The sequence below is a fragment of a genome, unplaced genomic scaffold (genome assembly GCF_019419815.1).
Source record: "Pyrus x bretschneideri cultivar Hongxiangsu unplaced genomic scaffold, Pyrus_bretschneideri_v1 Contig2, whole genome shotgun sequence".
Lineage (NCBI taxonomy): Eukaryota > Viridiplantae > Streptophyta > Magnoliopsida > Rosales > Rosaceae > Pyrus > Pyrus x bretschneideri.
This window is the reverse complement of record NW_025999501.1, coordinates 5,092,524-5,113,769: the sequence shown is the minus strand read 5'-3', so window position 1 is coordinate 5,113,769 and position 21,246 is coordinate 5,092,524. Positions and strand designations below refer to the sequence as shown.

Genomic DNA, 21,246 nt, shown 5'->3' with positions numbered 1-21,246 from the left:
GACGACATGGGATCGACTGCTTTGCTAAAGCAACTACTTACCCAACCGCCCGTCTTATAATAAAGTTTCGCAAAAAACATGGCAAAATAGAATGATGAAGCAAAGCAAGGAAAGTTGTTTATTAAATTTCAAGCAAATTCATAAACCGGCTTAAAGGCCAACAAAGTCCAAATAAAGCAGAACGAAAAGGAAAAGAAGAAAATTCCTAAGTTTAAGCAAAATGACTACTCATTGGCACCTTGCGCAACCACTGGTCCCTCGACTACCATACTTTCAGCAACTACACCGTTCTCAGCAGCTAAAGCTTCCATTAGCTCATCCTCAGCCGCCCCTACCTGACCCTCAGCTACTCCACCAAAGGCAGCCTTGAATGATAAATCAAGCAGATCAACTAGAGAAATAGAAACAGTCACAAAGTCCTTCTCGGAAAACTCATAATCTGATGGCTTACCCTAAATATGGTTTACATAGCCAAGCTTGTAGAAATTAGCCTGACAAAAAGCAAGCGCCACTTTGTGACAAGCTTTCTTATTCTTCAGTTGCACATTCTCCTCAACAAGCCTAGTACGAGCACTTTACAGCTTATCCAGTTTTTTTTTTTTTTTTTTTTTAAGGTTTTCGCTAGCAGACAACACAGCTTGTAGATCCACTTCCTTGGACTCAAGCTTACTAGCAATATCCTTGAGACAAGACACTTCAGCATGCATAAAGACAAACTCATCGTCCTTGGCAAACTAAGCAAATCATAGCTTCAAATTCACACGTTCAAGGTCATTAACCACCAAAGAAACACGACTGACTTCCTTCTTTACAACTTCCAACATTGCCTGAGTCGCACTAAGCTTAGCTTTCAAGTGGATGACTTCCTGATGAGCGGTCTCCAACTGCACAGAAGTGGAGGCAGAGACATCAGACCTTTTCAAAACAAAGAGTTCAAATTCAAGCTTCTCAATTTTTTTAGCAGCTAAGCAAAGCTGAGCAGTCAACCCCACTTTGGCCTCTTTAACACACTTGACAGCATCTTGATTAACATGCATAAACTCAGCTACCAGGATCAAAGCCTTATGCATTGTAACAAACAAGGAAAACATCCTCGAGTATGCAAGACACTTCGCAAAAGAGTCGGAACGGACGATAACTTTCCCAACACTATCAAACTTGGTGCATGTATCGATGTCCTCAAACAAGTCAGCCTATAAGCCTTGGGAAACTCCCAAACCTCATACTTAATAGATCTCTCACAACTGCTCGTGGGAGTAGATTTCCCTTTTCTCAGCAGACAAATTAGTCGCAATAAATGAAGGAACAGGCCCAGGCACCACTTTAGCAACAGAATCCATATTCCCTCTCTTTATAGCAGTAAGCCTCTCAGAAGCCCAATCAAGCTTAACTCTCAACAGGCCCTTCGACACCAAGCTAGACACTGGGGGCATCACCGAACCTTTTCGTTAGGCATTTTTCTCAGCAATGGTCATGGTTACCTTCGGAGCAGCAGGTTTCTCACGCCCAGACTCAATGATCTTTTTCATCCTTTTGGGAGAAGTCAAATCGATGACAAGTTTCTCTGCAGCAGACGAGTCCCTGTGAGTGACATAATAAGTCATTGGTTTCTTCTCGGCTCAAGGCTCATAAACAGGTAAATAAGTTCTCTTCTTTCCATCCTCATTGGTAGCAGGCTCTACAGCAACGATTGGGCGAGCAAGCGCCTCATCTTTTATCCGCTTTATCTCTTTCTTCGAAGGTAGCCCACCTTTCTCCCGACAAAGAGGACTAAGTAGCCAGTGCCATTCATGGTACTCAGCAGTAATGCCCAAGGAGATGTGCATTTTCTTCATATCTACCGAAGTTCTTAAAGTTGAGCCAAATTTGAAATTTACACAAAGTAAGAAGAACGATTAGTAAACTGAAGTCATGAACCAGCTCAACAAAAAATCAAGCAGGCCAGGAATGAAGCAGTTCACTTACCATTGATAAAGACAATCGCAACATGCAGCAAAGGAAATAAGTCAGACTTTTACTCTCCACTTACCTCCAAGGTATCTCTCGCTCACTCATGATCATATTTGCAGGGAGAATCAAGCAGGCTATGGCGAGATCTCAGCTGCACCACATCTTCCTTGTGGCCAATTTTAAAGAAGTACCATAACTTATTTATGGTCAAGACAAGATCAAAAATCCTGCTCAAGTTTGAGAACCCCACCATCGCACAAATTGCATTCGAGGAGCATTGAGCAGGTGTGCATTTCATAGAGCAAATCATCTCCTGGAAAAGACGCGGCATGAGAAAAATAAATCCCAACACGAAGTACTACAGATGGAATTTGATAGCTCTTTTCCTAGCAGTGGCACCCTCGCCGCACGGTTCATAGCCGCTATCATTTTTCACCCACTTGACGTGAACCCCTAACGGAATTGCGTACTTGTACGTCTCAAGAAAATCTTGAAACAGCTCGTCGGAATTAATCTTGACATGTACAGCCTTGAAGTAGCCCAACTTGACGTTACAAAGGTGAAGGATATTCGTCACTTTTGCGATTAGAGGAAAACATCTCAAAGTCCTTACAAAAAGTGTGAAGAAAAAATATTTAGAAGGCAGCTTGTGAGAAGAATAAAATAATAAAAAAAAAAAAAGGAAAATGACTGCAGAGCCCAATGCCAAGCCCCACGGCATAGCCTTTTCTCTTGCGCAACAAGGCCCGATCCCTCATGCATGTGGTGCATGTGGCCCATACCGCTCCAGCCCAACACGAAATGAGGCTCACACCTCTTTCCTCATTTTCTCTCTCACACGCAAACCTAGGCTACCAGAACCAGAGAGCCAGCCCATACCAGTCTCTTCCACTCTCTTACATCTCGCCTGCATGGGCCTGTGCCCAGTAGCCTTGAAAGCTCGGCCCAAGCCGGCCTTCCCGCACCCTAACGGTCCTGTCCCCCCGGCTCGAGCCTAACCAAGCACCTGGCCCACGCCAGCTGATTTTGTGTCATACCACTAGCAACCCTATGACACCCTTACCACACGTTTCACACTTCCTCAGCCCTCACCGAGCCACTTTTTCAAGTCCCAAGACTCCAAAAAAATCAAGAAGAGAATTCAAATTTTTCTTACCTTGGTGTGGCACAGAGGAGAATAATAACAATGAGAGACGACTATTTGCAAAGGGCAAGAAAAAAAGAAAGCTAGGGATGGGGAAAAAATTTTCCTCTGGTTTCTCTCTTCCTTGTAGGAATGATGATTGTTCTCCAAATTTATTTAATCCCCTGCTTAAGGCATAATTAAATAGGTATTGGGGGTAATTGGTTTCTTTTTCCTAGAAGTAGTCTATCTCTAAATCAAGAAAGGATATCAAGTTGAAAGTGGGAAACAACTCTACAAACCTATGTAGCTTGGGATTTTTACACTTACTGCCTTTTTCCTACGTGCAACCCAGCAGGTGCAGAGGCATTTGTGGAGCCTAAAATAATCCTAAAAATTCTAGAGGCGTCACGTAGACTTTTGTTTAAGAAATGCAAGATTGGCCTCAACAAGTGGATAAACTTCTCATATACTCCCACATGCAATTCACACCCCTGAAGGTCTCAGAAACTGAATGTGACTGCCCATAGCTCACTTGCCCTTAGCAAGGAAAAGTCAAAGCATTAAAGATAAGGATTAATTACCCAAATCCTATCTTTAATACATTCCCAATTGAAGATTTACTCCAATCAAGCAAGTAATCCCAATTTAAATCAATTAGGGATAATTACTCCATTATCTCAAGATATTATTTCCTATTTAATATCTTGAGAATATTTCTTCATTGGTAAAACCCTAACACTATGGTCGGCCCTCTCCCCTATATATACCCCATATTCTACCAAATTTCAGAAGCTTTTGCTATCCTAAAAAAGCCCTAAACACTTTACTCTTCTCAGAGAAACTAACTTAGGCATTGAAGATCCATTGGCCTAACCCCCCCCCCACCTCGTGGGTGTGTGATCAAAGGTGTTGATTGTTTTGCTTGTGCATTTTCTTCAAGACTGAAAATGGCGGAAATTTGCATTGACACTTTCAGTGGTGGATGAAGTGTGGCATTTATTTAATGCTACAACGAAATTGCAGCATCCATTTGTAACTATGTGTTTGCTTGCATGCAATTGTGCATGCTTTCTCTTCTATGCATTAAATGACAAATGGAAAAAAGGGTTGCATGCTAGGTAGGCTAGGTGTTGATTATGTCATGTAAACTTAAGACTTTTTGGTCTTGGTTGTTGGCATAGTTGCTAGTGTATGCTTATAACTAGATGTAACATTTATACAATTAGTATGCTTGGAAATTGGGAGGGTAAGCATCAGAGAAGCATCCAATAGGGAGAGCATTTAGCTCTCCCATGGGAAAGGTTGAACATAGGTTGAGAGAAAATCAAGAGAGCTAGAGTGAAAAGTCCCTGGTGAAAGAACTCTTGGGGTAAACTGAGGCTCTTGGGAAAATTCTATGAGTGGCTGTACAAGGAATTTGGGATTGGGTTATGTTGATTTAACTCATGTGTAACTTGTACTGTTATTCTCATAGTGAAAAGCAATATGTCTTCAAGGATGTACGAAGTTTTTGCCGAATCTCGAAATTTCTTGGTGTCTTTATTTCTTATGTTTTATTATGTCCAACTGTGGATTTGTATTTTGGTGAGGTTGTAATCTGAGTCTCGATTCCGCACTGACCAAATGGTCCAAAGCACAATAGAGAAATGGACCGTTGATCTAAATGGTAGCAACAACTTTGTAGGAAGTAGATATTTGATCAATGATGAAGCATTTAGGCTCTAAAGTTATATTATTTCATTTTTGTCCCTTTATACAGATTGAAATGTGGGGCCTATTCACTTCTGGTTAAATTATTCACGTGCATATGAACGAAAAATAAGGAAGAATTTGATAGTACGAGTGGATAAGATATGTATTGGAAGAGGTGTCTTTTGAACTTGAACCTTCTCTAGTGACTATTTATTGAATTTACTTATGACACAGGGTGTATAGGAGACATTGAACCATTCACCATGTATTGAAAACAAGAGAATAAGCATACACATGTCATATTGTAATATATTATGAGTTATACGGTTATGTTCATTTTGGCCCTAAACAAATCCCGGATTTATGAGAGATCACTATGTTTGGATGAGGTAATTCAAAATTTCTAAGGAATTCCAAATTGATTGAATTCTAAACGATGAAAATTAATTTTCTAGAATTTGTGGATTTTCTTGTCTGACTAACCTAGAAGAATGAGAAAATTCAAAATAAAAAATTTAATGTGTATCTAGAGTTATTAATATATATATGTGATATGAATAGTTAGGAAATGTACTAGTAGAGGTAGTAGTGATGATGGTGGGTGGTGGTAACAGCGATGGTATTGATGGTTAAGTTATGGTAGTGGCAACGAGATGATGGTGAGTGGTGGCAGCAGGCAATGGTATTGATGGCGGTTGGAGGTGGCGGCAACAATGACGATGGTAGGTAGTGGTGGTGGTAAAGGCAAAAACAATGGTGATGATGGTGGTTGAAGGTGGCGGGGTGACAGTGGTGATGGCGATAATAGGTGATGGCAGCAACAATGATGATGATGGTTGGTGGTAGGGGTGATGAAGGTCGTGATGATAATGTTGGGTGGTAATGGCAGCATCAATGATAATTAAGGTTATAAAAGATAGTAGGCACTAATCGGGTGGCGACTGAAGCCTAACGCCTAGATGGTTAGGCAAGGCCTAAGTTGGTGCTAGGAAGACTAAATGGATTTAAAATAAGTATATTACATATCGTATAAATAAGTGTCTAATTATACTTAAAAAATATATATAATTTCATTGAGATAAATTGTAAAAAGAATGACATAGAGATGATTAAATATTATAACATAATGAAAACATGGGGAAAAAACATATCATGTGTGTTCATCTAAGTATTCAACAAGTCTCTTACAATTTATTGAAAAAAAAAATGAAAAATGAAAGATATATATTTTTTGTTAAAGTGAGAGTCGTGACATAGGCGGGTGTCTAGGCAGGTTTGGGCGGACGCCTAAGTAGGTCTGAGCACCTTTTCTTAATTTTCAAATGCCTAGGGATTAAATCGGGATGGTGGCCAACCGCCTAATGCCTAGGCGGCACTAGCGGGAATCTTTAAAACAATGATGATAATGGTGGATATTGGTGGTGGTGGCAACGGTGGTTAAGGTAGGTGGCGGTGATGACAACGGTGGTAGGGGTGACAATGATGACCATTAATGGTTGATTTTCTTTTTTTTTTTATAATTATTTTTAAACTCTTAATTCTGAAATGACAACTATCTACATGAAATTTAACTCGGAAGTTAGAGGTCCTAAATTCCAAGTTTTTTTTTTCATTGGCAGAAATGCTAATTTTATATTTATAAATCCAAAAAAGGAAATAGTACATGTTAGTTTATAAATTTTAATTTTTCTCTACATCCAAACTTTAGTTCTTTCATTCGAACAGAGGGTTAGATAATTTAGCCATCTCATTCTCATAAAGCGACCTCACTTCAACTCTCACATAGGTGACCACTAATTAAGAATAGCGTGCTTTATTTCTTTTGTTATAGATATACACCCTATCACTAACAGAATTATTTCCCAATAGGAATGAAGTATATAGTGCTTTAACTTATTTCTTTTGGAAAACAATTATTCATAATCACTTTGTGCACCAAATTATTATTACGGTTTAATGATAGTTCTCCACTTGTATATAAAAGCAACTCCACCGTGTGGAGTAGCCCCAGCGACAAGCCCCAAAACAAAGGGCAGTAACCCGAGCAACCACGTCCAGCCCATCCGGGCGATTGAGCCCGAGGGGGCCCGAGGGGGCCCAAGGGAGAGGCTTGGCGAGAGTAGACAGCCCGAGAGCCCGATGGCAAGGCTAACGTCAGCCATGTTTTGTATCTGATTTGCGTTAAGTGCACACGTTGGCGTGCGTCGTCCGACAAGAATGTAGAAATGGGGCCCGAGGAGCATTTATGAAAATGTTACCGTTGGGGAGGCCACGTGGTGCCTCTGCATCCGTTGGATCTCAACGGTAATAATAATTTTAAAACCTTATTTAATTGTAGCCGCTGGATCTAAGATCAACGGTCCACGTTATTCGCCTTTATATATTAAAAAAAAGAAAAAACAGTTTAAAATTCTAAAAATCTTACCGTTGTTCTACGTGGCACAATCTAAAGTGTTGGAATTCAAAATTTTTTTTAATCCAACGGCAGAGATTAATTATGTGAATACAAATTTAAAAAAAATGTAAAAAATTAATAAAAATCAGAAGAAAAAAAATTTGAAAAATTAAAAAAAAATTGATTTTATTTTTCTATAAATACCTTCTTATTATCTTCTACCTTACATCACAATTTCATATTTTCTCAACTACTTTCAACCACATTCCTATCTTTCTCTCAAAGTTTCAATCTAATTTTTTTTTCCAACAAAATGACTAATGATGCATGTATGAATTGGACACTTATTGAAGATGTTGTGTTGTGTACTAGCTAGGTTGAAGTTACTCATAATCCGATTACAGGTAATGAGATGCATTTGCGAGAAATGTCGAGTCTTATTCATACCAATTATCTTGAGAAAATTGGTGGGAAAAGAACCAAAGAATCGATGTCCAGTAGTTGGAAAATACTTAGCCAATCGTTTAGTATGTGGAGAGACGCTTTGGCACAAGCTAGTAGTAATCTTCGAAGTGGGGAAAATTTAGCGGATTAGGTAACAATATATTATTTATTTGTTTGTACCATACCCAAATTTACATTAGCTACCTTGATTATAATTATTTCTTCTCCCGCATTATGTAGACACTTCAAGCACAATCTTGGTATAATGTCAAATCCAAAAACCAAAAGCAATCATTCACCCAGTGTGAATGTTGGAATATTGTCAAAGATTGTCCTAAATTCAGAGTTGTGCTTGTTGGTCCCAAAATTTTCATGAATTGCACCCCTCTACGCTCTATACCCGATCATTCATCGCATGTTCATGAAGATGACGCAGAGGAAGTGCCTGAAATGCCCCCCTGAACAAGCGTCGGGTTCGACCCATTATCCAATTAGGCCTTAAGGTAAGAAGGCTTTAAAGAGAAAAGGGAATGCTTCCAAGAATGATTATGCACAGTATATGGAAGAACTTGCTCGCCAAGGTGAATTGACTTTGGCGCGGGAAATGGCTAAATTTAAGGCTGATAAAGCTAGAGAGGACACAAAAGCTGCAGTTGTTGAGAGAGAATTTCAAATAATGAGAAAGAAAGAGAGCTACTTGAAAAGCTGCAGTTGTAGTTCGATGCAGTTATGAAAGCTTTAAGATGTTTTTCAAAGGACATGCTATGCAATTGAGAAAAGAAAGAGAGCACGAGAATGACGTCCAAAACAATGCATCACACAATCTTCCTCCTAAGCCTATGCCGCAGCCACCATTTACATTATATCCCATTTATGCCATTCATTCCATTTTTAATTAGCACCATATCATTTTCTTTATTCTATCATCATACACACTCATCATCCCATCAACATAATAGTCCCTAATTTATTCATCCATAGGTAACCACCACTTCCCATTATCCTATTCCAATCCGTGCACTACCAAAAACAACCTACAATTAATCATCCACCATCTCATTTTTAATTCTTATCCCTAAACCATTATTTCCAATTCATATCCACCAAACCGTGCATTACCTCCACCATGCCATTTTTCTAATCTAATATCCCCCCACCATTCCACCTACACCACTATATCCCATTCAAACCGTCCACTTCCCATTGTCCACTATATCCCAACCTAACCATCACTTCCCATTTTTAAATAAGCCGTGCACTTCCACCTTACCATATCCCACCACTTCCCATTTTTAAATAAGCCGTGCACTTCCTCCACCATTCAATTTCAGCCATTCCTCCAACCTTTCACACATGATTCACTCAATATGGCCGTGCACAATTCTCCCATTAATCCGAGCATCCATTTTCCCATTCTAGCTTAAAGAAAAACCGTGCATATCCCCTTCAATTCGAGCCTTACCATCCATTCTCCTTCCATCACTCCACACCATTACAAACCACCCAACCTCCATAAATCCATCCCTAAACCCGCAAATCATCCACCAACACCATTTAACCAATCTGCCGCAGAAGGAGAAGAGGAAAGAGGAGCTTCGACGCGCACCAATTCATGTGGATTCGTTGAGCGTTCTAGGTGTAATCAATCATTTGTGCTTTATGTTTAAATTCATTTGTAATTCTCTTTTTGTGAACATGAGAGGCTAAATCCCCCTAGTTAGCTAGGGGGTGATTCGAAACCATGGTTATACTTGCAATATGAATTGATTACTTTTGGTTGGGATTTCATGAATGTTGGATTCAATTTGTTTAACCGTTTGATTGATAACTTATTTATGAATGTTTATTAAGAATGCGCGCTTAATTTTCATGCATAAATCTGACGCTAGAATATAAGTGAATTTCACCTAATCGTTATGAACTTATATTCACAAGTAGTGGAGGTTGCTTATAAACAATCGCGTTAAATGAATTCTTGGCACGAGTATCATGCTTTTCATAGTTACAAATGCCTTGTCGATGCTTATAATTTCCAAAGAACGTAATGATTCTAACTTGTATCTTTATCATGCTGTTCATATAGAGAACTTGTTAGGAATAATTTGTTTGCGATGCATATTCATCCAATTCAATGATTCTAGGGAAATTTGAAGGTTAATTTAAGCGGACCTAATTAACTTGGAGTGTTGAGTTCCATAATTTATCGAAAGACCAACTGAGAATCAATTTTGTATGCAAGTATAACATGTGTGGAGATGAATCCCTTGGCTATTCCATCATCCATATTTTCATCTCATTCATATTTACGTTTTGCCTTTAACAATTTGTCCATTTAATTTAATATCGTCCAAACACAATCCCCCCTTTACTTTATTGTCAAATTAGTTAGAATCAATTTAGTTTGTGTTTTTAGAATTTTGAGTCCCTTTGGTTTGTCTTAATGTTTTAACGTTTTAGTTTCACATTCTTTGAGTCTAGTTTAGTGTTTTATATTGTTTTTACGTTTTTGAGTCAAAAATCCAAGTGATTAACAATCCCTCCTAATCCCCGGTCCAGAACGATCTCTACTTATACTTATACTACAATTGTCAAAAAGAGGGTTTAATTTGTGCGCGTATAAAACTCGCATCACTACTTAGGCAAGAAAGGGAACAGGTTAGAGAAGAAAGAATGGCTCAATGAGATCGTGACATTATGAACACGCTTTTAGAAGGGAAGTCTCCAAATTCTAAATAATTTTGGAAGTCGAAGAAAGCGGTGCAAAGGAGGCGTGCAAGAGAAGCGAGAGTAAGTGGTGATGATCCTAGCACGACAAGAGAAGATCATCCTAGCACCACAAATTGGTTAGGTGATGATGATCCATTCACGACCCCATAATTTTCCAATCACTTTGTTTGTAATCAGAGCCCATAATTTTCCAATCACTTTGGGTTGTAATTTATTGTTTATTGAATAGAGTACTTTATGTTGTTTCTAATTTATTGAATTTACTACTTTATTTAAAGTAAGAGTAAATTTATTTAATTTGGTAATTTATTTATACTAAGAGAATCTTTATTCAAATGACATAAACACACCAAATAAAATTACGTAAACATACCAAATAATAAAAAAAAACTCACTAAATGAACTAAAAAAAACACACCAAATAAAATTAAATAAACACACCAAATAAAAACAAACACACTAAATGAACTTAAGTAACTTGAGCTTGTTTCAATTCTCACTGGTTCTCTATCAAGTCAATTTTCCGGGCATTGTGCATATATAGCCTTTGAAGTGCAGTATATCGTTGAATAAGCCTTTCATTGTAACGTTCATCCCTTTCTAATGGCTCGTGTTGCACGAGTTCTTTGGTGACATCATGAACACAATATATTTGTGTTCTGGAATTGTTCATCGTATCTGGCTCATATTCATCAACGGTATCATAATTGTATTTATCTTCCACAATCATGTTGTGAAGAATGTACTTATCTTCCACAATTATGTTGTGAAGAATGATGCACGTCATCATGATGGATCCCAGCAACTCTAAATCAAACATTCTGGAAGCACCCCTAACAATTTCCTGGCGAGCTTTGAGGATACCAAAACAACACTCCACATCCTTTCTGCACCCTTCTTGATAGCTTGCAAAGTGTTTTTCCTTTGCGCTTCGTGGACGTGGCACTGTTCTGACAAACGATGACCACCTTAGGTAAATGTTGTCTGCTAGGTAGTATGGCCGGTTGTACTTATGTCCGTTTGGTGCATTTCCTTGCAAGACATCATTGAACACTGGGGATTAAGAAAGGACATTGAGGTCATTTTGAGCTCCCGGAACCCTGAAAAGGGCGTGCCAAATCCATGTATCAAAAGATGCCACCGCCTCCAAAATGATACTTTTTGCTCATTTTTTGTCCCCATAAACACCTTGCCATGCAATTGGACAATTTTTCCAGGTCTAGTACATATAGTCGATGCTTCCAATCATCTCAGGAAAATCTCGCATCTCGCCCTTCTTCAAAAGCCTTTGCAAGTCCATCTTAGTAGGTGTCCCGGAGGTACTCAGCAGTGTAGATAGATTTGATTGCTCCACAAAACCTCATCAGGGACTCAAGAATGGTTGATTTCCCCATCTTTGCTATATTATCCACTTGGTCTGCAGATGCTCCATATGCAAGCATCCGTAAGGCAGCAGTAATTTTTTGCTCAGGAATAAGACCCATAACACCAAAAGCATCTTTCTTTTGCATAAAGTAAGAATCATGGTTGCAAACAGCAATCATGATTTTGTTGAACAAATGTCATTCCATTCTAAAACGACGTCTAAAGTAGATATCAGGGAATGCACTGTTACAGACAAAATAATCGTCCAAGAGATCCGTACCTCGTTGTTGCTTGTTTCTATCAAGGTTTGCGGAACAGTTGGACCTGTAGATTTGAGCCACAACTTGGATGACTCGACGGGAATATGAGGCTCTGGCCATTCTTGCTTCGTCATCTCTCCTTCTACGCTCCTTATCCTCTTCCATCTCATTTTAGGTCACCTGGAGATTGAACATTCCTTCTGATTGGTTAAACAATTCTTCCTTTTGCTGATTAATTTCCCACATCATCCTTGAAGAAGAAGACATTGTAAGAAAGAAGCAGAAACTATAAATAATGATACATATTTTGATTTTGGTGAAGAAGAAAGCAGAAACTATAAATAATGATAGAGATCTTGAGAAAATTGGTGTAAGATTTCTGAGGATAGATGGTGGATTAAAGAGGATTCATAAAGGATTAGGTTGTAAATAATGTCACGTGGCATACAATCATTCATTAAAAATCTAATCGAAATCTATCCTCAAATATTGTAAACAAATTGTAACACGTGACGCGACGTGATTGGTTAAAAATCTTATTGGAAATCTATCTTCAACGATTCTGAAAAGGTAATGATACGTGGCACGACGGCATTAGATAAAAATCTTATCAAAGTCCATCACCAATAATTGTCTTTTTGGATAATGACACGTGGCGCAACGAGAACGATTAAAAATCGTATCTGAAATTACAAATAAAATTATTTTGTATTATTTTATAAATAAAAAAATACTATTATTTTATTGCTTATTGCCAGGGCTTTTTAGTGTAGGGATGTAGATGCAAAAGACAATTACTGTTCATTAAAAGAAATTACTGTTTACTTGGTGGATTAAATGATGCATAACCCTCGGGTGCCTTAGCAACGGTGGAGTTGCTCTTTAAGAGGTCTCGAATTTGACTGAGGTGGATGTTGAAACGAGCTATTAAATTAGGCCTCCACAAATTTAGGAGAGTGAAACTGTTAAACTTGATTTTACTCGAGCAAAGGCGGGTCTAAATATGCAATCGGGGGCCTCAACAGAGCTTTGAGGAACTCCCGCATTTCGGACACAGCGAAGACGGAAAGCAAAGCCATGATCTCGCAGTTCTTCCTGCTCTCGCAGCGTGGCGACAATATCGTCTTCCGCGACTGTCAGTCGCTCTCTCTCTCCCCCTTATCCAATCTCTAATCCCTTGTTAATTTCATTCACTCAGATTTAACTTCCGATCTAAATTCTTCAGCAACTCAGTTCTTGGGTAGATCAAATTGTTGCTTATACTATTTCAAATTAGCTCTAGATTAGTATTTAATCCAGCTCTAATCTCTGGTGGGTATTTCCTAGATCGTACTTGCATACCGTAATTCTTCGCGTTATTTTTCATTCATAGAAAGGCAATTTGAGCTTGGTTTTTTTTGAAGAATTTAGTACTTTGTTGACCTTTTCGGAAATGGGTATGGTGTGAAATAGAGAAACAAGTGTAACTGAACACTTTTTTTTTTCTCTATAAGAAAGGCTGAATAAACATTTGGTAGATCTGTTCTTATTGGGTTTAGTGCTGAAAGATGTTTCTTGAAGTGTATTTTGTTAATGCAGATCGCGGCGAAGTTCCAAAAGGAAGCGCGGAGATATTTTTCAGGAAAGTGAAGTTTTGGAAAGAAGATGGGCAAGAGGAAGCACCCCCTGTCTTTGTAGGTATTATCTTACTGAGGAATGAATGACAGTGTCTTCGTATTGTCTCAACTCGAAAACTTTGATCCATTAATTTTCTTTGAATATCTCAAACTATAAAATGGCGTCCAAGTTGCTTAATAGTTACATTATTTCTTGTCCCCTGTTTTTTTTTTTTTTTATTGTTTTGTTAATTGTTACATTGTTTCTTGTCTTGGTTGTGAACAAATCCATAATGCATGTGTATTTGATCTGGTACCTTTTGCTGACTTTTTCTTTACTTAATCGGTAGAACGTGGATGGTGTCAACTACTTTCATGTGAAGGTTGTTGGACTATTGTTTGTCGCAACCACAAGAGCTAATGTATCACCATCTCTTGTCTTGGAACTTCTACAACGAATTGCCCGTGTCATCAAAGATTATGTTGGGGTTCTCAATGAAGATTCTATAAGGAAGAATTTTGTGCTTGTGTATGAGTTGCTTGATGAAGTCATAGTAAGCTCCTTTTATGTTTCTTTACTTCTTTGGTTGTATTTTTCTTTATGTATATGAATTCATACTTCTTATCATCATAATGGGCTAACTGAGTTTCTCTATTAGATTGAAAAATTAAAATGTGATTTGTTAGTTACCCTCTTTAGTGAATCTGGAATTGATGTTCTCCTTTTGATAATTTTTGTAAATGTCCTTGATCATTGCCCCACTCCTCTGTGTTTTATTCTCAGTTTTTTAAAAGGCTAGTGCTTTTAAGGGACAGCTTAAAGTGGTAATGTTCAATCCAAAGTTTAGTAGATATCTATCAACTGGATTATTTTGGATCGGAAAAAGTAGTGCTGAATGTGTGTTTCTCCTCAATGGTGTGTATGGAAAAGTAATTTTGAATGTGTGGACCACTAACTACTCCACTGCCTAGTTGTGTATTCTTCGTGGATAAGGCGAAGGATATATAAGGCCAGCTAGAGTTGGGCAATCCCAGCTTCTTATGATGCTTTACTGTATGAAAGTTAAAGTTTTCTGGAGGGAGGAAAATGGGTTTGGTGCTAGGAAGTTATGTTGTATTGACAATAATTTGGGTTGTTTGGATGGAGATGAACAAGGTATTTTTAAGGGTGCTGGGAAACCATATGGTACATTTGCGAGATGAAGTTCAAGTCTGGACATCCTTGTGGGCTTCAGTTTCTTTAAAATCTAGGGAGTGGTCTTTAAATGCTATTTATTTTGACTGTGCTGTTTGTAAATTAGTTTGTTATTTGTTTGCAATTGGTTTTTCCTTTTCGATGTACAATTGATGGGTGACATAATTCAGCCAGCACCTTGTCCCGTGTTGCAAATATGTTTTTCTATCCAATGAAAGTTTGTATTTGATATTTAAAAAGCAGAGAATATATGTTGATAAAATTGATATATGCATTTACGTGAAAAATACACTGACATATTTGATCCATGGAAATTATTAACTTGCTTGTGACTTGATTTTGTTTATACATTTCAGGATTTTGGCTTTGTGCAAACAACATCAACTGAATTGTTGAAGTCTTATATATTTAATGAGCCAATTGTTCTCGAATCTGCACGTTTATCATCTATTGGCCCTACTGGCCTTTTTATGGTAAGGAGTCATGTATCCGAGATTTTCAGAAGATAAATTATGCTTAGGTGGAATACCATTTCTATTGTTGTCTTAGTAGCATTTTAGTGATTGACTCCCAAAACTGATGCATGCAGCAAGGGATGAAGAGAATGCCTGGAACAGCTGTCACAAAATCAGTTGTTGCAAATGAGCCTGGTGGCAGGAAGAGGGAGGAAATTTTTGTGGATATAATTGAGAAGATCAGTGTTACTTTCAGCTCTAGTGTGAGCATATATGTGTCTTTAATTGACTGTTAGATTTAACCACTCTTTCCTCACTGTTATATCAGCATTAAAATATAACAACAATAGTACAAACACAATAATAAGTTATTATAATTTCTAACAAGCAAAATTTGATGGCAATCTTACCAAGTGTTATTGTGAACTTCTTGGTTTGATATGGAAATCCTGCACTCCTTAGTCTTTTAATATCATATTGGTATGTTCACTGGTTCTTATGAATGAGGTGTTGACATTACTCTTGTGTGGGATCTGATATTCAGCTTGTGCGGTTATTTATAATTATTTTTCATATCAATCAATGCACAATAGGGGGTTGATTGTGAATAGATTAGGTTGTCCATCAGTAGCTAATTTTAGGACTTTTTGACCTTTCAAAAGGGTTGTTTGAAGGATTAAAATTGTGGATGAACTTAGAGGTGTTAGGGTTTCAAATAAATACTAAGGTCTCTTTTGGTATAAAGGATTGGATTGGAATGGATAACTCTCTAATTTAAGGTATTTTGAAGGCAAAGGAGAATGATTTTTCATTTTGAGAGGATTATAAGAGGATTAGGCGTGAAGGAGACTTCTAAATCCTACCATTTTGGGGAGGATTGGAATGGAGAACTTTTCTTCCTGAGTATTATTGGAAAGGATAACTTTTCTTCTTGAGTATTCCATCTCCTATCTACAAGTTGGTCTCAAATTTTTCATTTCTTCTTTCAACATACCTTGAAAATAATTGCTTATCCATTCCAATCCAGTCCTTCATACCAAATGAGGCCTAAATGCCTTGTAAATCATCTTAGTCACTTGCGTCTAGACCCAAAAACTCTTAAGGTTCTAGCGCTCGTTTAACCTTAAAATTTTAGATTGGATAAATATGCATGTAGTACTTAACCTTTACTGCAATGCACGTTCTTTTGACTTAATTCCTGACATCTCCCAAACTCACCTATATTTATTCATTATATGTGGAAACAGTACTATAGTCAATGGGGTGTGCTATCCACACATCCCATTTTACTTCTCACACACCTCTTGATAATTTATGTCCATTAATCTTCTTCAATTCATCCGATCCGATGGCCAAAAATTAAAAAGGTGTGTGAGAAGTAAAATGGGGTGTGTGGATATCACACCCCTAGTCAATTACCTATATTTATTCTTGTAATCTTATGTTGCTATACAGGGGTACATATTGACTTCTGAAATTGATGGAACCATTCAAATGAAGAGCTATCTCTCGGGAAATCCAGAAATCCGATTAGCTCTCAATGAGGATCTGGGCATAGGAAGAGGTGGAGGGTCAGGCTATGGTACTTACCTGACGTGCCACCAGATTGTTATGTTTTACAAGTTCACAACTATCCTTTGAACATAAATCTTTTCATATTATTGTGTCATGGAGTTGTTTGTGGCACCATGGTCAAGTAGATGATCTAATTTTAAGATTTTGAGTTTTATGTTACCTAGAAAAATATCTAGTTTTTAGATTAATAAACTAAAACTTTGAGGTCAGATGCATGTGGTATGTCCTCTCTTCTAAAGAAAAGTCCCTGTTTCATTTTCATGTTTTCCACTATATGATATTAGTGCCTAGAATCATCAACTAAAATGCCTCGATGTAGCTTTAAATTGCTCACCAAATGCCTACTTATTTTGTCAAGCTTGTATCTTGTCCTTTCACAATCTCAAATGCTGCTTTCTCTTGCAGACCATAGGAGTTCATTTGGATCAGGAGCGGTGGTACTTGATGATTGCAATTTTCATGAATCTGTACGTCTTGATAATTTTGAAGTAGACAAAACTCTGACCCTGGTAAGTAAAAATGAGTCAGATTATTCTTTTTTTCAATAAATGATACAAAAATAATTTGATATTGTGTGTTGAAATGATTAAATGGACGCTCTGTGGTACTAATTTTAGGTGCCCCCTGACGGCGAATTTCCTGTCATGAACTACCGTATGACTCAAGAGTTCAAGCCCCCTTTTCGTATTAATGCGTTGATTGAAGAAGCAGGAGCTCATAAGGTGAATACTGTTTCATAAATTTTATCTAATGGTTTAAGATTGTGAAATGAATGGAAGAAAACTTCTTTACGAAGATAAAGAATCAGATTTTGAACAAGTGATTGAGGCATTTGGCTTACACTATGATGATGATCATTGTAGAATACGTATTCCTGTTAACTTTGTACAATTCCTTCATTTAAAGATCATGTAGTGATGGTAGGAAATTACAGTTTGGAATTGCCATTGTAGGCTGAAGTGATTCTGAAAATTTATGCCGAGTTCCCCTTGAACATTACTTCCAACACAATTGCTATACAAATGCCGCTACCTAAATATACTATCAGGTACTGTTCACTTATTTTTTATTTCTAAGAGAATATTAGGTATTATTCCATCCCTATACCAATTGATATGGTGGAGGGGCAATGTTTTTGCATGTCTATTTATTACATAATCAATGTCCATATAAAATTTTCGGGGTACATTAAATTGCCATTGTTCTTGGTTCTAAAGTTTGTTGAAAATATGAACGTAGGTCTCAATCTATGAGCGCTTTTTTCATTTGGGTTTCATTTAACTAGTCTTGCTAGGGTAGTTTATTTACACTTTCTCACAGTACATTGGAGGGAAACCTACTTCGAGTGACTGAGAATCTGTAACTATCATTTTCTTTACTATAATTATATTAATTACAGACAAAAAATAAGTGAAAAGGGAGGTAACTAGAAAGATCTGAAATTATAATTGGTTTCATCCACTAGTTTAGCTGATTTTTCCCTTGGGAGGGGTGCTCAGAAGAATCTTGCACATGCTGGAGATTAAGTATTTTAAAAGACTGATCAAACTTCACCGTTTGTTGTGAACTTGTCGGGGCAGTAGTTAATAAAACCAACTAAAATATACGGCAAAACATGGTAGTTGTCTTTGAGTAATTACAAAGACATTTGAAATGTAAGAGGACGTTTAACCTGTGGTGTATGAAAAAGGTGTAGAGAAGGATTCATAGTATTCACGTGAGGAGTCAAACTGACGGACCTTGCCAAAATTGCATTATATTGTCTATATATACATGTCCACTGTTTAAATAATTTATATATGTTATTTCAGAGCCAGTTTTGAGTTGGAACCAGGAGCAGTTGGACAAACAACAGATTTCAAGGATGCCAATAAGAGACTTGAATGGGGTTTAAAGAAGGCAAGAATTTCTTATCAATGATCTTATGTGTTCACGTTTGAGTTTTGAGTAGTGATTTTAGAAGTGTTAACTTTGTCCCATTATTGCAAATACTATATTGACAAGTTCAAACAACAGATTGTTGGTGGATCTGAACATACGCTACGTGCCAGACTCACATTTTCACCGGAAGCACATGGTATCTCTTGAATACTTTCAAAATGATGCGTATTTACTGTAAATCTCGTTATATATACATATTCATGGATTACATGCTGCAGGAAATATTTCAAAAGAATCTGGACCAGTTAGCATGACATTTACAATACCTATGTATAATTCTTCAAGACTTCAGGTAAGCCATTGTCATATCTTTCACACTTACCTCATTAAAACCATGCAAAGATGTAGATTATATGGTTAGAATACTCATCTATTTATGAGAGATAATGTTGGATCCTTTATTGTCATGCTGTTGCTACTTTGTGTTGGACTTGAATGGAACAATATGGGACGAATGTTGAATGTGGGTGCTGATTTTGTTTCCCTATCCCACCTAAGCTTCAACTATGGCATGGCCTTGAGTCATACTGTCATAGATGTAGTCTAAAACGAGTCTCATTTGAGGCTGATATGTATAGCCCTAGTGGTTCTTCCAAGCCAAGGAGGCATTAGCCCTGGTACCTCAAAGAGGTCATCATTGATTTGTCTAATAGCTAGCTCTCATCCTATACAAGCTCTTCATCCTCTGTTGTCTTGCGCCGTGGGGCGAATGGATTTTCCCTATCCTTTTAACAATGCTGTCCCCAGTGGTGTTTTTCATTTTTAAGAAAGAGATACATAAAATACTAATGCCCTTTTATGGGGGAGGTATTTTCATTTCTGGCCTATCAATATGCTGAGTTAAATGATGTTTCTTTGATGCAGGTAAAGTACTTGCAGATAGCAAAGAAATCTGGAACTTATAATCCATACCGGTGGGTAAGATATGTTACTCTCGCCAATTCATACGTTGCTCGGATATGATCTATTAAAAGCCTTATCTGTTATGCTATTTCGCGGTGGAGAGTTGGATTGGGAAGAAGGTTTCTAGTTGTAAGATGTCTAATGAAACCCTCGCGCTGTATTCTTTTTTCCGTGGGTTCGGATTTCAGTGATTTCATTTCTCGACTAACGTTTAGGTTGTATCGCTGAATATTTTTGGGTTGGACTATTCATTCATTGAATTTCTCCTTGTGTATTGGATGTTCATTAACTATATGAATGTACTCAAATTGGAACCAGTAGAGTTTGTTACCTTCGGGTTTTTTTTTTTCGGGCTTGGGGTATGTTGTTTTTCAGAGAACCCGGTACTTTCGGTGTTTTTTCCGGCTTGGGGTGTGTTGTTTATTAGAGAACTCTTTTCAGAACGTTTAGGACTAATGGCACTCGAAGATTCATACGAATCTCTGCCAAATCTGTGTATTATATGCACCAACCTCCAATTTGCTTAACAAACAAAAGAAAAATTGACGGTGGGTAAATAGTTCAGCTAACGGCAGTGCTTTTCATCCCATAATCTTCTAAATGTTGGATTTGTACGTGTTGAATTTTTTTTTTTTTTTTTTTTTTTAAAAACACAGAACCAAACTTCGCGTAAAAAAATTGGATATGAGAAGGATACCAAACAAGCTCGTGTCGTCGGAAGGTCCGGAGAGGACGGCTCTATCACGATACAACCTCTATAAATGATTAATGCTGGGACAAAGAAAATTTATTATTTTAGAGGTATTATTATATATTTTTATGTCTTTCTTTTTTCATTTTTCATTTTTGTTTGATAAATATACATGTATCTTATAAAAAAAAACGAAGATACTGAAAAACAAAGAAACATGTACATAGAACATAAACTCTCTCTCTCTCTCTCTCTATATATATAATCTTAAGACTCCAAATCATTACGATTATTGTTCTTCCATGGCATCTCATTTTGTTCTTCCATGGCATATCATTTGGAAGCAGTAAAAAAAAATCTGCATTGACTAATTTAGAAAAGGCAAAAAATTAGGGATGCGATAAGGATTTTGAAATGAATTGAGTACGGGTAGCATATATCCAAGCAATGAGGGATATGTATGACAGAGTAAGGACTGCATTAAGAACTCATGAAGGATAAACTAAAAGCTTTTCTATAACCATATGGTTACACCAAGACTCATCTTTAAGTCCTTACCTTTTTGCATTTGTAATTGACGAGTTAACGGGACATACTCAAGATATCCCTTGGTGTATACAAGGAGTGGGCAAATGGGTCTTGTACCCGCAGTTTGGGATGGGTACAAAATTTCAAAGCACAAAATTAGCGGGGCGAGGCGGGTTCAAAAATAGGAGGGAACGGGCCCCCAGCCCGGCTCGTTTCTAGCTTGAGAAAATTGGAAGGGGTTTAATGTTTGTCAAATCTCACTCTCCACCGTTGATTGGAATATCTTCATCTCACAGACAGAGTCATTCAATCTCTCATTCTCCATTCATTCATAACTCAAGCTCGAGTCGAGTCCTCGACAGCAACCATCCATCAACAACCAACATCTCAGACTCCACAGCCCT

General features: G+C 37.5%; 1 protein-coding gene across 1 annotated transcript; it reads left to right on the top strand.

The window, feature by feature from the left end:
- The first annotated feature begins 12,918 nt into the window (after positions 1–12,918).
- LOC103936584 (AP-4 complex subunit mu) lies at positions 12,919–19,940 on the top strand. Its single transcript, XM_009346429.3, has 13 exons — positions 12,919–13,094; positions 13,538–13,632; positions 13,905–14,108; positions 15,106–15,222; positions 15,339–15,467; positions 16,660–16,786; positions 17,185–17,288; positions 17,397–17,501; positions 17,733–17,827; positions 18,591–18,678; positions 18,796–18,856; positions 18,939–19,012; positions 19,585–19,940. Exons 1-13 carry the CDS (start codon positions 13,037–13,039, stop codon positions 19,681–19,683), a joined length of 1,356 nt encoding a protein of 451 aa, XP_009344704.2. The 5' UTR covers positions 12,919–13,036; the 3' UTR covers positions 19,684–19,940.
- The last annotated feature ends 1,306 nt before the right edge of the window (positions 19,941–21,246 follow it).